The following is an 18,595-nucleotide window of genomic DNA, read 5'->3' as shown; positions in this document are numbered from 1 at the left end:
TAGGAAAATTTGCTTTGTAAATATCTTTGTTCTGTCGAACACAAAAGAAGATATTTTGAAGAATGTAGGAAAGCAAACAGTTCTGGGGCACTTTGGACTACAATTATCATTTTTCCTTCTGTGGCAGTCAATGGTGGCCAAGAAGTGTTTGGTTACAAGCATTATTCCAAATATATTTCTCTGTGTTCATCAGAACAAAGAAATGTGTACAGATTTGGAACAAACAAGGGTGAGTAAATGATGAGAGAATTTGTATTTTGGGGTGAACTGTCCCTTTAAGAAAGGAGGTCATAATAGAATGAGGGTGAGTAGCATATTTTCATTTTTAGGTGTAGTAAATTTTTGGTCACCATAAAAACTGTGGTTACTGTAGTTAAACCAGGGTTATTTTTCATATACATGTTAAAAAATACTGTATGCTATAGTAAACTAGTAGAATTCCTAGACATTAGTGTTGAATCTTGACATAGTAAATATTAAAGTAGTCTACAGTATTTATCAATTCACTGTAGTTAATATCACAGTTTAGTTGTTTAAATTGATTTTTTTATGTTGACACAACTTGTAGTTTCTGAATTTGTTCATTTTGTTTAGAGTAACATGTCAAGTGAAATGAATTCATTAATTTCAAGTTGTGTAAACATAAAAAAACATTGAACTACTAAACGATTTTAATAGTGAAGTATTCATTAACATTAAAGTGAAGTAATTACTATAACGTCTAACAGTACACGACAATGTATTACAGTTTAATACTAGCTAGCGTATTTTTCATGTGGGACAGTGGGTGGGGCTTTATTTGTAAATAGCATAGTGAATTATTATAAAAGCAACGCAATTATATTTTCAAATAGTTTCAAGTATTTTACCAGATAAGAGGCACTTTTCAAACGCCACGATAAAGTTCTTGAGAAAAACAAGCGACTAACTTGTTTGGCCGGACCGCATGAACTACAGACGCACGTGACTCTGCGTGTGTGTACAGTGAGATTTGCTGTGTGCTGCTGGGAGATGACAACATGCCGGGCGGTTGCCGCTTCAACGAGCTTTGGCTTGAAAATGAAAAATACAAGTTGTGGCTGACACGAGGACCAAATCCTCGAGTCGCCTCCTGTAAAGTCTGCAGAAAGGACTTGAAGCTTTTCTCCATGGGAGAGGCTGCGCTGTCGAGCCACGTGAAAGGTAAGCTGGAGGGAGGGAATGTGTTATTAACGTTATACGTAACTTATTACGTATAACGTTACGCAATCGCTTGTATAACGTACATCTCCTGCTTGTATGAACACTAGTAATCGCTTACGATGTAAATTATTTTGCAGTCTGCAATGGATCGCGGTTCTGTTGTCATGATAAACATTAGCATTATGCTACGCATTTGCACAGTTTCCAGCACAGGCATAGCGTAGATGCCCCACGAACAATAATTTCAGCACAGAATTCCATTTTTATTGTATACAACAGTTTATTTGTTGGTGTAGAGAAAGATTAACAGCATTGTCTGTTTTTGTTCTACTTTGCTAACAACAGTTAGCTAAAAGCCAACAACAAACTGTTGCGTGACTCATAGCAACCAGCAGCATCATAGATGTATATGTAACTAGATGCCGCATTCATGCGCTCCAGGCACGTGGACATGTCCGCCATTTTGGAACGCTCCACTGACGTCACCGACAGTTTGCTTGAAAACCCCAATTTGCGCAGCCATATTTTGCATGCAGCATAATTTATACACAAATGTAAAACATTTAAAGTTACCCCACACTTTTCCCAATTTCAAGAAGATATAAAGATTTATATAAAATCTTAATTTACCTCTTGTAACAAAAAGGCTATCAAAATTTAGGGATGCACCGATCCGATACTCTGGAGCCTATACGGGTATTTTTTGCTGGATCGGGTATCGGACTGACGGGTTCCATTCGAATCCGATCCGTTGCGTTACCCGTGGATGTTACTCTTAAGCGTCAAAAAGGACTAACTATTAGGAAACCACGTAAAAGTTTTCATGCACTGTATTCCACGTCATGTATTTCGATAGGGTTATGCAAGGAATAAAGTAGGGCTGCAACAACTAATCGATAAAATCGATAGTGAAAATAGTTGTCAACGAATTTCATTATCGATTAGTTGGTCTGTGATGTCACTCACTTGCGAACTGCGCAGTTATAAATCAAGCGCGTCTTCTTCACTTTTAAATGTCCCTCCGTGCAGCGCGAAGTGCGCAGTTTTAAAGTCGTGCGCGTCTCTCCGTGCAGTGCGAGGTGCGCAGTTTTAACGTGTCTCTCCGTGCAGCACAAGATGCGCAGTTTTAAAGTCAAACTTGTCTCTCTGTGCAGCGCGAAGTGCGCAGTTTTAAAGTCAAACTTGTCTCTCTGTGCAGCGCGAGGTGCGCAGTTTTAAAGTCGCGCGCATCTCTCCGTGCAGCGCGAGGTGCGCAGTTTTAACGTGTCTCTCCGTGCATGCGTCTCTCTGTGCAGCACAAGTTGCGCAGTTTTAAAGTCAAACTTGTCTCTCCGTGCAGCGCGAGGTGCGCAGTTTTAAAGTCAAACGTGTTTTGTATGCATCTTTTAAAGCCGTGCAGTTTTAATGTTTAAAGGGGAGTTTTAAATTACTAAATTAAAGATTATATTTGTAAAACCCAATTTGTGGCGTTTGCACTTTGCAAAGTACATAATAGGTGAAATACCCTGATTTGGGGGTTTATTTATATCAGAGGTGGGAAGTAAGGAAGTACATTTTTTGTACTATACTTACGTATTATTTTTTTCTGGTTACTTTACTGTACTTCACTACATTTGAATGACAAATATCTCACTTTAAATGATACAAAAATATATTTCTTTGGCCAACCGCCCCATCCCTCCCACTTTTGGGAGAGACTATTGTTGGCTGCTTATAATATGACACACCTGAATCAACTCAAATAAACTTGGTGTGTTAATTAGGGAGACATCCACAACATTTTGGGAGAAGGCAAATGAGTTCAGTTGTGTATACTTTTCCCATCTCTGGTTTAGTCATTATGAGCAAAAGATCTAATTAAACCTTTTATCAGATTAATCGATTAATCGAAAAAATAATCGCCAAATTAATCGTTAGTTGCAGCCCTAGAATAAAGCATAATTGAGAAACTCTGACCTCCGCTGGTGCTGTCATCTGTCAATCTCCATCCAGCATGCATGTGTCCGGTAACAGTCAGGACGTTACTCGTTCCAATGTTTTCATTATTCTTCATAATCACTAGATACTAGTCTATGGTTTTGTTTAAAATGCATTTTGCCAGAGACGTGTATTAGAATAAAGCACTAGCTGGAAGCGGTCTATGTTGTGCGTCATTCATACACAATAACTCTTTTTTTTTTTCTTCTTTTTTTTAACTGTTGGATGGATGCAATGTGTAACGGAGGCCAGCTAGTGAAGAGCTGTGCAGTGTGTAAACCTCACTCCCCGACCAACAGAGACGCTCTAGCGACAGACGCTAGAGACTGCGGTCTTTAGCCTCCTCGTTAGAGCGCCCGTCTCCCATCCGGACCATCGCCGGTTGGAGGCCCGTGCAGAGCGGTGCAAGTTGGACCGGTTACAAATGCACTATGTGTAAATCACATAACATATCTCTTCTCTTTGTGTTATATCTGTTTTGAACTTGGGGAGCAAAGATCCTCGCGACATCAGAATATGGAGCGATATTAGTCTTATTAATTATTCACGCGTAAAACAAGATACACACGCGTAAATAGTTTCACATGAATAAAACCTAATTTACGTGCACAAAGTATAAATATACATTTAAAAAAAGCTATTCACGTGCGTAAAACAAAACTATTTTCTCATAAAGTACGTTTTGCAAACATACAAATATTTCGAAAGTTAAAAATGTACACGTTTATCGTGTTATGTGAATGTGCAAATCGTCACTCACGTGAAAATCGCCTTGGATGTGTGTGTGTGTTTTTTGAGACTCTCCTGGCAGGGCAACCCCTCCCACTTGGGTTGTCGTACTCTTTAGCCAATCAGATTCAACCTTACCATTCAACCAATCATAAACGCGGAGAGCACAGGACTCAAGGAAAACGGCTCTGCGCACCTTTTGCGCAGTTTGACTCGCTTCATGTGTTGCCAATTTAGTGATTTTTCAGCCCCCTTTAGCGATATATTTCCCAAAAGGCGGCTAGCTACAAATCTATGTGCCCATACAAAACAATGTTTCCAAGAACTAGTCATTTATTGTCCTTATTTGCACTTGTTCATTTAAAACATACATTGTATGGACATACAAACATGAACACATCTCAAACAGGCACAGTTTGTTTCCCAGACGGATTTTAGCAGTTCAGTGGAAGGGACTGCTGGTTGTGTAGTTTTAAGTGGTCATGTTCACTCACTATTTCATAGGGCTGTGTATTGGCAAGTGCCTCCCGATACGATACATATCACGATAGATGGGTCACGATACAATATATTGTATTTCGATACGATACACATTTGCGATATATTGCAATACTTTAAATAGAAAATGTAAAAAGTAGAGCTAGAAATACAACATGCTGTGCACCACCGGGGGTTTTCTGTAAGGGTAAGTGTAAAAACATCCCTTACCTCTGCAGAGTGGCCATGATGTGTGATGCATGAACCTTTAGATCAGAGGTTTGGGTTCTCAAACTTTGGATTGCGCCCCTCAAGTGGGTAGCACAGGGGAATAAGGTGGCTCACGCAAGTCACTTGGCTGTTGTGGTGCATTACAGTTTTAACAATGAACGTGGGCAGTATAAAACCCCTGGTTCATCCGTGCTGTAAATGTGCTGGTGTCACATCTGTGAAAGCACAATTAATGTCATTATTACTTTTCTTAATAAACTTTTTGTCTAATGCACTGCAGTGACTTGTGTCATGACTTGCGAAGCCTACAAACAGCATTATTTTATATAACTCATTACTCCATTACTTATTTTGAAAACCAAAGCACACCCACACATCAGCTCTGAGAGCTCCAAGCGTTCTTATATTTTTCACCATGCTCGCTTCCACTTACTTTTGGCCGTATGTATATGACATGATTTTTTTTATATATATCGATAGTTAGGGCTGTCACGATTATGACATTTGACTGCCGATTAATCGTCTAATAAATCATTGCGATTATGACGATTAATTGTCTGTTTTAGGGCTTGACGATTATGACGATTAATTGTCTGTTTTTGAGCTTTGACATTTAATTCTCATACATTTTTGACTCAGCGATTGAAACGACCATATTGTTCTGAATACAAGTTCTGAATTTCCAAGTTTTTTTTCTTGGAAATACATCGGAAAAAATTGGGTCATCATATATTTAAGGTTTAGGCTTTTACCTGTCAATAATACAACCGCCAAATACTTGTAAATTAAGTAAATTGATCAGGTGTGAATTGAAGCCACCATTAAAATACTGTCAGTCATAGAAAAGCTTCTAGTCTGTTTTTTTCTCACTTGCAAGACTACAATACAATTTTACTTGTGTGTTAATGAAATTTTGGTAGACTGCTTTTCACACTTAAATAATATTAAATTGTACTGCAGGTAATTTGTATATGTTTTAGTGTTTTTTTTTAAGTGATTGTGTTGTGGTGGTACATTTTACAAGTATTACCATGCTTTAGTAACAATATATATACTAAAATGTGCAATATGCAGATGCACTACAGCTCCCCCTAGTGTCTTCTATAGCGATGTGCAATAATTGCGATGATCTGAAACCATCGCGATGAGGTCAAACAATCGCGATGAGACGATTATTTAATAATCGTGACAGCCCTATCGATAGTAGAGGTATCACTATCGATACACTATCGAAAAAAAAATATTGCGATAGTTACACGTATCGATATTTGTGCACAGCCCTACCATTTCATACTTTTTTCTACAAAATAAGTAAATAAAAACAGATTTATTGTGTGGCTGTATTATGTTTTAATACAGCATCACAGCTCAGAGAGTAGAGTAGCGAAGCTGTTTAAACGAGCCTTTAGTGCTAACACTAGTGCTCCTTGAGTTCTGTGCTCTCCACGATTATGATTGGTTGAATGGTAAGGTTGAATCTGATTGGCCAAACAGGATGACAACTCAAGTTGGAGGGGCACGTGAATTGTTTTTTGTGAATGTATATATATAATTTGTGCACGTGAATTAGGTTTTATGCGCGTGAAACTGGTTACGCATGTGTACATCATGTTTTATGTGTGAATAATTAATGAAACTAAAATCGCTCCATATCAGAAGGATCATCATAAGTTCACATCATTATGTGTCCAGGATGCTCGTGAGTTAAAATGGTGCATTAAGCTGCATCCAATGCGCATGACTGTAAATAACGTAGAAGCGAATGTATTAAGGGCATCATTCTGTGTCCAGGATGCGCATGAGCGAGTCTGTTCCACTCTGCATTGGAGACTTTTATACGTGATAGTTTTGTGCAATAAACAGATTTATTTGTTAAACATTTTTTAAGTATCTGTACTTTATGAGACCACATTGTAAAGCATATATCATACTCCAGTAGAATTTATAAATACATTTTTATGTTTTTTACCTTTAATACAGTATTTAATTACATAAAAAACATACTTTTCTACTTTTAAAAGTAAAAATACTTAAGTAAAAGAAAGTGGTAGATTTTAATGTACTCAATGATTAAAAGGTTAAAAACAACATCTATTTATGAAATGTAGTGGAGTAAAAAGTATGATGTGCTTTATAATGTAGGGAAGTATTTCTTGTCCGAAGTAAAAACACTCTGATAAAGTACAGATATTTTAAAATGTACTTGAAAGTAAAAATGCTTAAAGTCCGAGTAAAGTGACATTGAAATATGTGTACTGAGTTTGTCACACAACAGAAAAGTGTGTTATTAACCACCCAGCCAAATTTTAATGGAGAAAAAAACATCTAAGTAAATAAAATAAGTTCTCAAAATCTTGGAAAAATAAGCAGGACTCTCTGCTCTCAGATGCTGGGGGCGTGTCCGCTGTTGGCGCTGAAGCCACGCCCACTCGCATCGCTCAACCTGAGTCCCCAGCCCAATAGGCTGTATGTGAATACATTTTATGGGAGGATTTGAATTCATACACGTGCGAGTGAATGCGTGCGATATTCATCAATATATAATTCACGAGCAGGTTAAAAGGTATGCGTATTTGGCGTGCTGTCTGGGGAGAGGGCTCCGAGCCCGGCAGTTTCTTCCGAACTCGTGGTAACGTTACTCTCCCCCTGTCCAGGGAGAAGGCTCCGGGCCCGGTATAAGCCCGAACCAAGAGCGCGTTGTTGCTACAAATAGCAGCTAGCAATGTCCAAAGATAGCATTTGTGCATGAAGGCAGCTTAGAGAGACAGGCTTCATAGGTAGCGTAACTGAAGTCTATTTGAATTATAAACAGAGAGCGTCTTTGCTATAATCAATCACATATTTAACAACTACAGTGGCTTGCAAAAGTATTCATCCCCCTTCATTTTATTCACATTTTGTTATGCTGCTGCCTTATCTTAAACTACTTTAAATGATTTTTTTTACATTAATCTACACTCCATGCACAATAATGACAAAACAAAAAACTGATTTTTGACAGCTTTGCAAATTTATTAAAAATAAAAAACAAAAATAAGTACATTGCGTAAGTATTCATACCCTCAACTCAGAAAATGGTTATAGCGCCTTTACAGACTCAAATCTTTTTGGGTATGATGTGAAAAGCTTTACACATCTGCATTTGGCAATTTTCTGTCATTCTTCTCCTCAGATCCTTTCAAACTCTGTCAGGTTGGATGGAGATCATCAGTAGACAGACATTTTCAGGTTTCTACAGAGATGTTCAGTTGGGTTCAAGCACTAGCTGGGCCACTCAAGGACATAGACAGAGTTGTCCATAAGCCACTCTTGCATTGTTTTAGTTGTGTGCTTAGGACCATTGTCATGTTGGAGAATGAACCTCTGCCCTATCCGAGGTTCTGAATGTTCTGGGCTAGGTTTTCATGATCATTATATCCGTATTTTGTGTACAATCCCTGAATCTGAAAAACACCCCCACATCATGATGCTGTTTCCACTACACTTTACTGTTAAGACGGTATTGTACAGGTGTTGAGCAGTGCTTGTTTTTCTCCAGACATGATGCATGAATCTGAGATTCATCAGACCAGAATATCTTGTTTCTGACAGTTTGAAAGATTCGTTGAAGTACGTTTTTGCATATTTCAAGTTTCCATGTGTCTTCACTGAGCAAAGGTTTGAGTCTGGCCACTAAGCCATAAAGCCCAGATTGGTGGAGTGTTGCAGTGATGTTTGTCCTTCTGTAAGTTTCTCCCATCTCCATATATGATCATGGAGCTCAACCAGAGTAATCATCAGCTTCTTGGTCACCGCTCTAACCAAGACCCTTCCTCATCGATGGCTCAGTTTGGACAGGAGGTCAGGTCAAGTAAGAGATCTGGTGGTTCCAAACCTCTTTCATTGAGGATAAATGGAGGCTACATGCTTCTGTGAACCTTCAATACAGCAGATTTTGTTCAGAAGTCTTCCCCAGATTTGTGCCTTGATACAATCCTGTCTCAAAGCTCTACTGGCAGTTCTTTTGACCTCATGTCTTGGTTTTTACTTTGATATGCATTTTCAGCTGTTGCACCCTTTATAGTAGGGTTGTCACGGTACCATAAACATGTCTTACGATACTATACCAGCTGAAGTATCTCGATACCAAGTAGTATCACGATGCTGTGCCATTTAATTCAAATCTATACAAAAAACACAGATTTAGATTAAACATTTTATATTTACTATAGTAAACTGTATTATACTTTGCACTAGAATATGTTGTTGTATTAACTGTAGTAATTGTAGCAAACACATTTACATTTAGTCATTTGTAAATACTATAAATACTGTAGTATACTTAAATATTTACTATGATAAGACTCAAAAACACTAGTATCTATGAGTTTTAGTAGTTTACTGTAGTAAATACTAAAGTACACTAGATCATTTTTCACGTAGGAACTAATTCAAATGTTGGACAAATTTAATTGATACAGCAGTCTTTATAAAGGGAAATATTAGGCTTACTTTAAATGCAGAACTAAAACGGCCAGTAGGTGGCGTCAATTTTCCACTGAGTTAGTGAATCATTTAACCAACTCGTTCAAATCGCCAATTTGAATCATTAACTCGTCCAAGACATTCAAAACACAAATTCATTTTGGAGATAAACACTGCAAAAAGGCAGATGTAAGTGTTCAAATAAATATTAATGCGCATATGCAACATTAACTACGATACTACCATTTCAAAAATAGGGAGGCATCGCGGGCGATGCTACCGTAGCACCGGTACACCGTGCAACTAGGGCTGAAACGATTCCTCGAGTAACTCGAGTTATTCGAATACAAAAAATCAACGAGGCAATTTTTGCTGCCTCGAAGCCTCGTTTAATCCATTTAACTACAGTAGCTACACACGGAGCGCTGCGTTTCCCCACGGACCGTTATTACTGACGCACAGCCCGCTAAAATCTATTCATGTTACAGGGCTCTCAAGTCTCATGCATTCACCGCGAGACACACGCATTTTAGTATGTTCACACGCTCACACGTATTTCTCATGCTGATAAATAACTGATAGCTTATAGGGCTGTGACGGTTGCCGTAACAACCGCACCACAGCAATGGTAAAGTGCCATGACGGTGGTGAACTGCCACCGGCGGTAGTGCACGTTACTCTGACAAATATAGGTGTAATAAATATGAGAGTTGCGATAACGATTGCTAGTTGTAGCCTTTCAGTTGTGGATGGTTTTATTTAAAAGATTTTAAATTAACAGAAATTATTGGCATACGTTTCCGTTGGTGCGTAAGAGCGCAGGCCTGCAGCGAAACCTAGGTTATTCTGCGGCTTCTACAATGGATCTTGTTGTGAAATGAACAGATACGTAAAATCAAAACTGGCTATGACCCGCTTGCTTAGTGTCGGAGCGCGCACGGGTTTTGCCGCGGTTGCGGAGAGACATCTCTTCATTTGCGCTCCTGTGCACATCTTCTGAACGCGCATTTAGTGCAGCTGTACACATTTTAATCTGGACAATGTCAACAAGTAAGTTTCACATCAACGACGAGTCGGAAAAAGTAAAGTTTTTATGGCAATCTGAATAGGAAAGCCAATGTAGGTTTAAACAGTTTGTTTCAAATGGAATTGTTAAGGACTGTAAGGGTTAATACGCCACTGACTGAAGTCACTGCAACAAGAGATTTTTTATTTAACTTTAATCATTTAAGTTTTCATTATTTACTGATGTTTATTTAAATGTTTTATATGCTGTAGTCTGCCGTTTCACTGATGGATTTGCGTGTTAAACATTGACGGATGTTTCATCCTCATTTATTTCAGATATCATATTTCAATTATTTAACAATTTCAAGTATTTAAATAAGGTCTATATTTCTCTTCCACTCGTCGTGTGGTTGCTACACGCAAATATAATAATATAAATATTATTTATATAAATAATATATATTTCTCAACCACCGCGGTCGATTTGTCTATTACCACCGCGGTGGTAAAAAAACTGCCACCGTCACAGCCCTAATAGCTTATTGAAATGGTGAACTGATATTTTACTTAGTTTTAGTCTATTTTACGAGTGAAACTTGTTTTCCGGCTGCGTCCATCAAACTAGATGCGGACTAGTGGACACCGAATCCTGTTATTTACACATGTATCTGTCTGGTCTGCGTGTCTGAGTGAATGAACTACACAGTTTAACGTGCTACACGCGTGATGCTCATGAATTTGTCTGCGTCTGCGCTGAATGAGGACATGAACTTCACCTCCAGAGTTGCGCTGAGAGTTTATTTCACAAACATGTTAATGTTTGAGTGAAGAAACAGACATACTAAAAAATAAGCTTCTGACAACCTGCCAAAATAAAAGTCATAGGCTATTGTTTGAAATTATTATTTCTATTTTTATTCATGTTTCTTATTTATATATTTGTATTATATTGCATTTTGAATTTAATATGGCAATGGAATGTACTAAATGGGTTTAGTTTTCACAGATATTAATGTATGCTATTTCAGCAATAAAAACTAATTGTTCTAAAAAGGAAACAAATTAGTTGTTTTACTCATTTTAAGAGACCTGTCTTATTTTCTCTTGTATAATTAGTATTGCTCTTTAATAAAGAAAAAGTACTTATTATCCGAATACCCGATTAATCGATGGAAAATCAGTAGAATACTCGATTAGTAAAAGAATCGATAGCTGCAGCCCTACGTGCAACCCTACTTTATAGAGAGGTATGTGCCACTCCAAACCATACTTATTCAATTGAATTTGGCACAGGTTAACTCCACTCGAAGTGTATAAACATCAACAAACAAAACTAATGCTTCTGAGCTAAATTTCAAGTGTCCCAGAAAAGGGTATGAATATTTATGCAATGTACTTATTTTTGTTTTTTATTTTTAATAAATTTGCAAAGCTGTCAAAAATCAGTTTTTTGTTTTGTCATTATTGTGCATGGAGTGTAGATTAATGTAAAAAAATCATTTAAAGTAGTTTAAGATAAGGCAGCAGCATAACAAAATGTGAATAAAATGAAGGGGGATGAATACTTTTGCAAGCCACTGTACAATACTAATTTCTCGCTAGAAATGCAATTAAAAGTTATTGACAGTGAAAATTAAACGTACATTTATACAAAACTATGCTCCAACGGGCGTTTCGGCCGCCATTTGTTTTTTCGAGCCAGAGCCTTCTCAACCAATCACGTTCCTCGCATGTTGTTATGGAAACGACAGGTCTCTGTCATTGGTTAGCTGTGAAAAAGGTGCTTGACAGGGCGTTTGAACTTTGTTCTAACTTTGTTCAACCTCAAAAGATGCTCTGTGCTGCAGAAAAAGATGTTGGCGTTTTAAAAAGTGCTGAGGACTTTTTTTGAAAAAATGGTTTAATCCATAGGATTATAATTTAAAACAGATGCTAGCAGTTTCAAAAAGGAGTCAAGTGTGAACATGGGCATGGCCTAAAACAGCTTTGTCTGATAGTGAACCAGCCGGGTAGATTATCTGCTCGCGCTCGTCTCGAAATTTGTTAGTCAAACATCATTCACTAAAGCACGTCGCGATCACGCGCAGTGATCCTCCTTACGTTCGCGTTATTCTCCTCCATCCATTCGCGTCTGCGTTACCATTTGCTTGTTATTTGGCGTGAGATTTGTTTAGTTGGGCGGAGTGAGAGCCTGAAAGCGTGTGCGTGAGAGCTTACAACCCTGAGCTCGTAACTGAGCAGACACCTGATGCTAGGCGCTCTAGTGATTGGGGAGGGGCCATGCATGGTCGAACGCTCCATTGCTCCATTATTTATATTTGTATTTATTTATTTATTTATTATCTCTTTGTTAATTTTTATTATATTCGTATCTGATTGTCTGCACTATTTGGTCATCCTTCAACCCCCTGGATGTTGTTCATGATCTTTTTTCTATGTTATGTACTTTCTAAGCAAATATTCAATAATTTAAAAAGATACACACACAAAAATACATGCGGAGATTCAAATTCCCGAAAAATGTAAAAACCTTTCGTCATTGACAGGTGTTAGTGTAGCAGATATAATGTTTGGGTTTACACAACAATAAATATGTTTTCAAACTCATACACAGTCAGCTTGCTCTTGAGTGCTAATGACCGGCTCGCACCGTTCCAATATGGCCGACGACCTACGTATAGCGTCCCATTGAAACAGATGCTAATGCGGCATCTAGTTTTTATATCTATGGTTCCCGTACTGCTGCACCAAGGCCTTCTGTGTCTAAAATCGAGAACTCACAGTACGAAGTACTTTAAATCTACGTACTTCTTGTCTGTTTTATCCGTACGTGCTTTATAGTATGTGTGTGATATACTAGATCTGACATGTTTTTTGTCATGTGCCCCTATGTTTACCTGTGACTAGGGATGCACCGATACCATTTTTTAAAGACCGAGTACTAGTACCGATACTTTTTTTCTGGTACTCGCCGATACCTATAACCGATGCCTGTATAATGTACAATTATGTTAATAAACCAGTATCTTACTGGTACATTTTTTTTTCTTTTGTTTTTAAGTCTACTTAAATGTAAGTACTATTTTTAAATTAAGTTCAATTTTTTTATGATAAGTAGCACAATTTTACTAGCACATTTACTTCAGTAAACAATATACTCTGTGGTTGAATTATAAAAAATTCAAGGGGGGTCGTGTGGTAAAATGTGAGTGTATTATAACTTGTTCAAGTCAACCGTACTTTTATTTTGACGGGACGCCGCAAAGAGCGTTTGTTTATGTTAACCAGACTTTTATTTTGACGGATCGCCGCAAATGGTGTTTGTTATGTGTTCGTGTCCTCGTGCAGTGAAACGCTGGCTCTGAAAGCTTCACAAGCACAATACGTTCAGGTTCAGTACACGCAACCGCACCACTCTTTCACACACAGTCACGCAAAACAAGCAGAATACATATTTAAACAGTATCTGAATATTTCGTAAGCTGTTAGCGGTTCAGCGCTAATTTCTTGTTAGGGAATAATACATTTGCCAGATTCCGTGTCATTCCGTGTTGTACAGCAAATTCTGTTTTTATGCCTGGATTCCTCGATTCCGTCCGCGTTTTCCGCATTGCGGAAATCATAGGGCTCTATGTATTGTCACGTGAGGTATCGGTCTTTGGTATCGGTGTGTCATTACGAGTACGAGTACATGAGCTTGGTATCGGGCCGATACCCGATACTGGTATCGGTATCGGTGCATCCCTACCTGTGACATGCTAGCAGTGCTAAATAAAGTAAAATCTCAGTGGAAGTAGACAATTTCAGTATACATACTGTCTTTTTTTTATACGCATTTGAATATACTACTTTCACTTTCGTTTGCATACTGATTTTCGTGTACTGTGTTCTAGTGCGATTTTGAATGCAGGGAATGATTCAGTGACTCAATCATTAATACAGTAGTGTCCAAAACCCCTCTCTGTATTGTATTTAGTGTACCACTCAGTTATACCTGCTATTATGAAAGGCAACGTTCTTTTTACAATTATTTTCTGCTTTTTTAAAATAAACATAGTTGTTAGTAAACAAGACACGTTTTTCTCTTTATCATCAGCTAATACATGCTAATGAACTTTAGTGTGTTATGATACAATCCATAAAGCCATACATTTTCATGGCCATTAATACACAGTAGGACTGTTTATGACAGTAATATATAGTGGACTTGTCATGTGTTATGTAATACATTAGTGAGCGACTTTAGACACAGAAGTGACTTTTTATATTTATTACATCATGAAAGAATACTTCAAATGCTCTTAAATTGTTTTTATTAGGCTACATTATTAATTGCTGTTCTATTATAAGTTGAGCTCGGAGCTCAAGCTCCCCTTCGAAGACGGCAAGCCAAGTATATTTACCATTAACAATTAAGACAGAATGGGCAGCGAACTTGTGAACTCTGACCTAGCCGATTCACAAATATCATTTTCAGCTTTCTTACATAAACACATTCTTCTATTTTTGTGTTGTTGTTTAGGGAAAAAGCATCAAGAACTGATGAGAAGACTTCAACATTCAAGTCCTGCATTTGAGGATTTTTTTCTGCAGACAAGCAATGCATCAAGCAGCAGTGTAAAAGGAACCAGTATATTGGAATCAACCAGTGAAGTTTCAACAGGATTTGCTCCTCTAACATTCCCAGGTTCATCATATGAGTCAACCAGTTACTGTATAGAATCATTTGTTAACTCTAATCCTGCACTTAAAGCCGAAATATGCTGGGCGATAAAAGTTGCAAGTAGCCACTATTCCTACAAGGCTTGTGAGAATGCCGGGGCCATTTTCCAAGCCATGTTTCCTGACAGCGACATAGCAAAACAGTTTACATGTGGAGAGGAAAAAGTGGCATACCTCACTGTATTCGGGATAGCTCCTTATTTCTCTTCCCTAATGAAAACCAGTGCCAAGAATGAGTCTGGTTATGTACTTCTATTTGATGAATGTCTGAATCAGGAAATGGAAAAATGCCAGCTTGACGTACACTTAAGATTCTGGAATGATAATCAAGTAACCTCAAGGTATCTGACGTCTTTTTTTACAAGCCACCGCACTGAAGAATCAATCTATGAGAAGGTTGAGGCAGTGTGTTGTGATATCGGCTTCCAGAACTTGATTCAGCTGTCGACGGATGGTTCAGATGTGAATGGGAAGCTCCTCACCATGGCCCAACAAAACATAGAAGAACAAACAGGCAAGAAAATGCTCAATGTTGGAAGTTTTGGTTTGCATGTACTTCACAATTCCTTCAGAGCGGGGTGTGCGTCTGCCAACTGGGAGCTGGAAAATGCTCTTTCAAGCCTTAGTTGGCTATTCGAAGATGTTCCAGCTCGTATGGAGGACTATGTACTAGTTACCGGTTCCACATCCTTCCCTCTTGACTTCTGTAATGATCGATGGCTGGAAAATGTGGAGGTGGTTGAGCGTGCCCTACAGATTTGGCCATCTCTGAAAATGTACATCAGTGCCGCCGAAGAGCAAACCGCAACAGAACCCTCTACTCAGTCATTCATATCTGCCAAGATGATCGTCCAAGACGATCTTTTCCCTGCAAAGCTCAACTTCTTTTTAACTGTGGCTGGAGAAATCACTCCATTTTTTAAGTTATACCAAACCGACAAGCCCATGCTGCCGTTTATGAGTTGCGATCTCACCAATATGCTGAGAAACCTAATGGAGAAGTTCATCAAGCTCAGTGTCATGAAGAACGCAACAACCACATTGAAGCTTCTTGAGGTCGACTATGCCGACCCAGTCAACCATGTGGATGTGGCCAAACTGAGAGTGGGATTTGTCACAGAGCAAGTCCTTGAAGAGAACTTAAAGAAGAACCCGGATGCTGAGAGACTGAGGCTTGAGTTCAAGCAGAACTGCAAGGTGTTTTTACTGAAGATGGTCTCCATACTTTTGGAAAAGTCTCTGCTCAAAAATCTTCTGGGGAGAAGTCTGTCTGTTCTGGATCCGAGGGGGCTCCTTGAGAGCAAAGAGCAGAGCGTTCAAAAATTCAAAACTGTTTTGCGGCTTCTTGTTGAAGCCGGACGCATTGAGGAGAAATGTTGCGATGAGGTTCTGAGGGAGTTTGCTCGTTTCTACGACCGCATCCTGATGTTGACGCCAGATGCCTTCAGGAACTTCGACCCAGAAAGCGGAAGGTTGGATGAATTCTACCATGAGCGTTTATCCTACAACGCAGAGTTTTGCCATCTATGGGAAGTAGTGAAACTAGTCCTAATAGTTTCACATGGTCAAGCCCTCTCTGTCGAGAGAGAGATTCAAGTCAACAAGGAGGTGATGGAGGAGAACCTCCAAGAACATTTATTGATTGCTCGGCAGGTTATTCGTGACCACGTGAGGAGTGTTGGAGGACTGCTCAACGTAACCTACACAGAGCAGCTACTCCTGTCTGCATCTACTGCCAAACATAAATATCACACGCATCTCGATGAACAAAGATGTCTTAAGCAAGATGAGCAGAAGACACTGAAGAGGAAAGGACTGATTGATGAGATAACAGAGATACAAGCCCAAAAGAAGAAAATGGAGGAGGATATTAAGGTCCTCCTGGAGTCTGCTGATGAGACTGCAGAAAAAGCGGAGTCGCAAGGAGAGCTGGGACTTATATCCAAGTCCAATGGCTTTCGGAGAGCTGCGAAAGAAATGGAAAGAAGTCTGGAGACTTTGGAGAAACAGTTAACTGATAAACTGAATGAAATGAAGGATCCTCCTTATAAGGAGGAGCCTGTTTAACCTTTGATAGGCCCCTTGTCCTTTTTGATGAACGGCATTTAATATATCAATTTATGTTGATATGTTTTGATTTTTACAATATTTTGTATTCGTTTTATTGAGAAGTATATAAGCTTGAGAAGCTTAAGGAGACAATTGACTGCCAAGCCCATTGTTTGACTCCAAGCACGTTCTTATTTTGTACATTTTCAATAAAGAATTTATTGAAATTAAAGTTATTTGTTTATTTATTTGTTTTTATACAGGCTGCTTACAGATATGTTACATTTGATTTTTCTAAGAATAGTGGACAGCTATTCGGAAAGCCATTTATTGCATATACATGTTTTAACGACATTTGTGTGAAAAATGTAAAGCCGCAGAAAATATTAAGAGACCATTTCAAAATCAGTTTTTCTAAATTTACTTGCTGTATGTGTTTATGCAAAATTATAATTTTTGTTTCGTTCTATGACCTATTAACAATATTTCAAAAAAATATTGTTTCTATTCGCATTAATTTGCAGAAAATGAAAACTGGTGAAACAGGTGAGAATAACAGAAAAAAATCTGTATTTTTTAGACCTCAGATACAGCAAAGAAAACAAGTTCATATTCCTAAATACATGTACAAACAATTGTTGTATTGCTTAAAGTGAAGAGTTCAAAAAATATATATTTTTTAACGTGATAACATGGAATTTTATCACAGTTTTCATGTGTCAATATTGGTTTTTATATAAACAGGAATTATTTCCCCCTAAAAAATGACTGAGGTTGTCATAATTTATGTACAGACGGTTTCATTTTCACCCTTCAGTAGGTTGTTCTCAATAGCACATATATGTTTAGTATTGTTTGTAAATATGCTTTATGTATAAAAAATTGCACATCTGTACATCAGTGTTATAACTGGTTAAATAATTTGCATTTGAAATGAGTACCAAATAGTGCATAAAATAAGACTTAATATTACATATTAATATTACATTTACATGTTTCCGACATAATTTTAGTAATTTTCCTGTAAATAGTTTAGGTCGACTGAGAGTTACGGTACGCATTAGCATATACTGGCTGTCTACATTATACAATATTCTCTTATTTAAAATGTCTTTTAATCAAAACTGTCCATAATATTCTAAATATGTTGTTGACAGATAATCATCTGGTGATTGATGCGAATAAATATGTATGAGCAGTAACCTTTGGCATGGGGAGAGGAACACATTGTGTTCAGACGCGGACAGGTATCTTGCTGAGCTGACAGCAGCTTCCGGAATGAGGAACAAGCACTTCACAGCATGAGCACAAACCATTAAGAGTCGCTGCTCATCAATCTCCTGCTACTATAGACATCAGACCTGTGGGGACCAGAGCCTTTTCATTCACTAATATTGATTTAACTTGGCCTTCAGGACACAAGCTATTTAAAGAAAGACAAAAAATGTAAAATGTACATCAGAAAAATAAAACTGGTAATGTAAAATGTAAAACTAAAAAACACAATCTTGAAAAATAACATTTTATTTTTTACATTTATTATTTACTGTATATTACTACATGTACAGTAAAGTGGGCCATCATCAGTCCAGCAGATATAAAAGTTGCTAGGCAGGTCTCGTGTTGTGGTAACCCGCTCTCAGGTTGCTAACGGTCTCAGAGCTCTGTGTGTTCCTGTTTATTATTCCTGATAAGAGCTCAGAACGCTTCAGACTAATGCAGAACCCACAGAATGAGCCTGCGGGGGGTACGGTAA

At 38.1% G+C, this 18,595-nt stretch overlaps 1 protein-coding gene across 1 annotated transcript; it reads left to right on the top strand.

Annotated features, from left to right (window-relative positions):
• The first annotated feature begins 969 nt into the window (after positions 1–969).
• On the top strand, positions 970–17,051 carry LOC130552264 (uncharacterized). Its single transcript, XM_057330485.1, has 2 exons — positions 970–1,182; positions 14,591–17,051. The coding sequence occupies exons 1-2, from the start codon at positions 1,020–1,022 to the stop codon at positions 16,855–16,857; spliced, it is 2,430 nt and encodes an 809-aa protein (XP_057186468.1). The 5' UTR covers positions 970–1,019; the 3' UTR covers positions 16,858–17,051.
• The last annotated feature ends 1,544 nt before the right edge of the window (positions 17,052–18,595 follow it).

The sequence above is a fragment of the Triplophysa rosa genome, linkage group LG3, assembly GCF_024868665.1.
Source record: "Triplophysa rosa linkage group LG3, Trosa_1v2, whole genome shotgun sequence".
NCBI classification, from domain to species: domain Eukaryota; kingdom Metazoa; phylum Chordata; class Actinopteri; order Cypriniformes; family Nemacheilidae; genus Triplophysa; species Triplophysa rosa.
Note: the sequence above shows the minus strand (reverse complement) of the source record. Positions and strands in the feature narration are given on the sequence as shown.

Bases quoted from the DNA above. Each gene is read 5' to 3' on its own strand.
- LOC130552264 (XM_057330485.1), top strand. From the start codon at position 1,020: ATGCCGGGCGGTTGCCGCTTCAACGAGCTTTGGCTTGAAAATGAAAAA. The intron at 1,183-14,590 runs GTAAGCTGGAGG...GTTGTTGTTTAG, and splicing joins GCTGTCGAGCCACGTGAAAG to GGAAAAAGCATCAAGAACTG.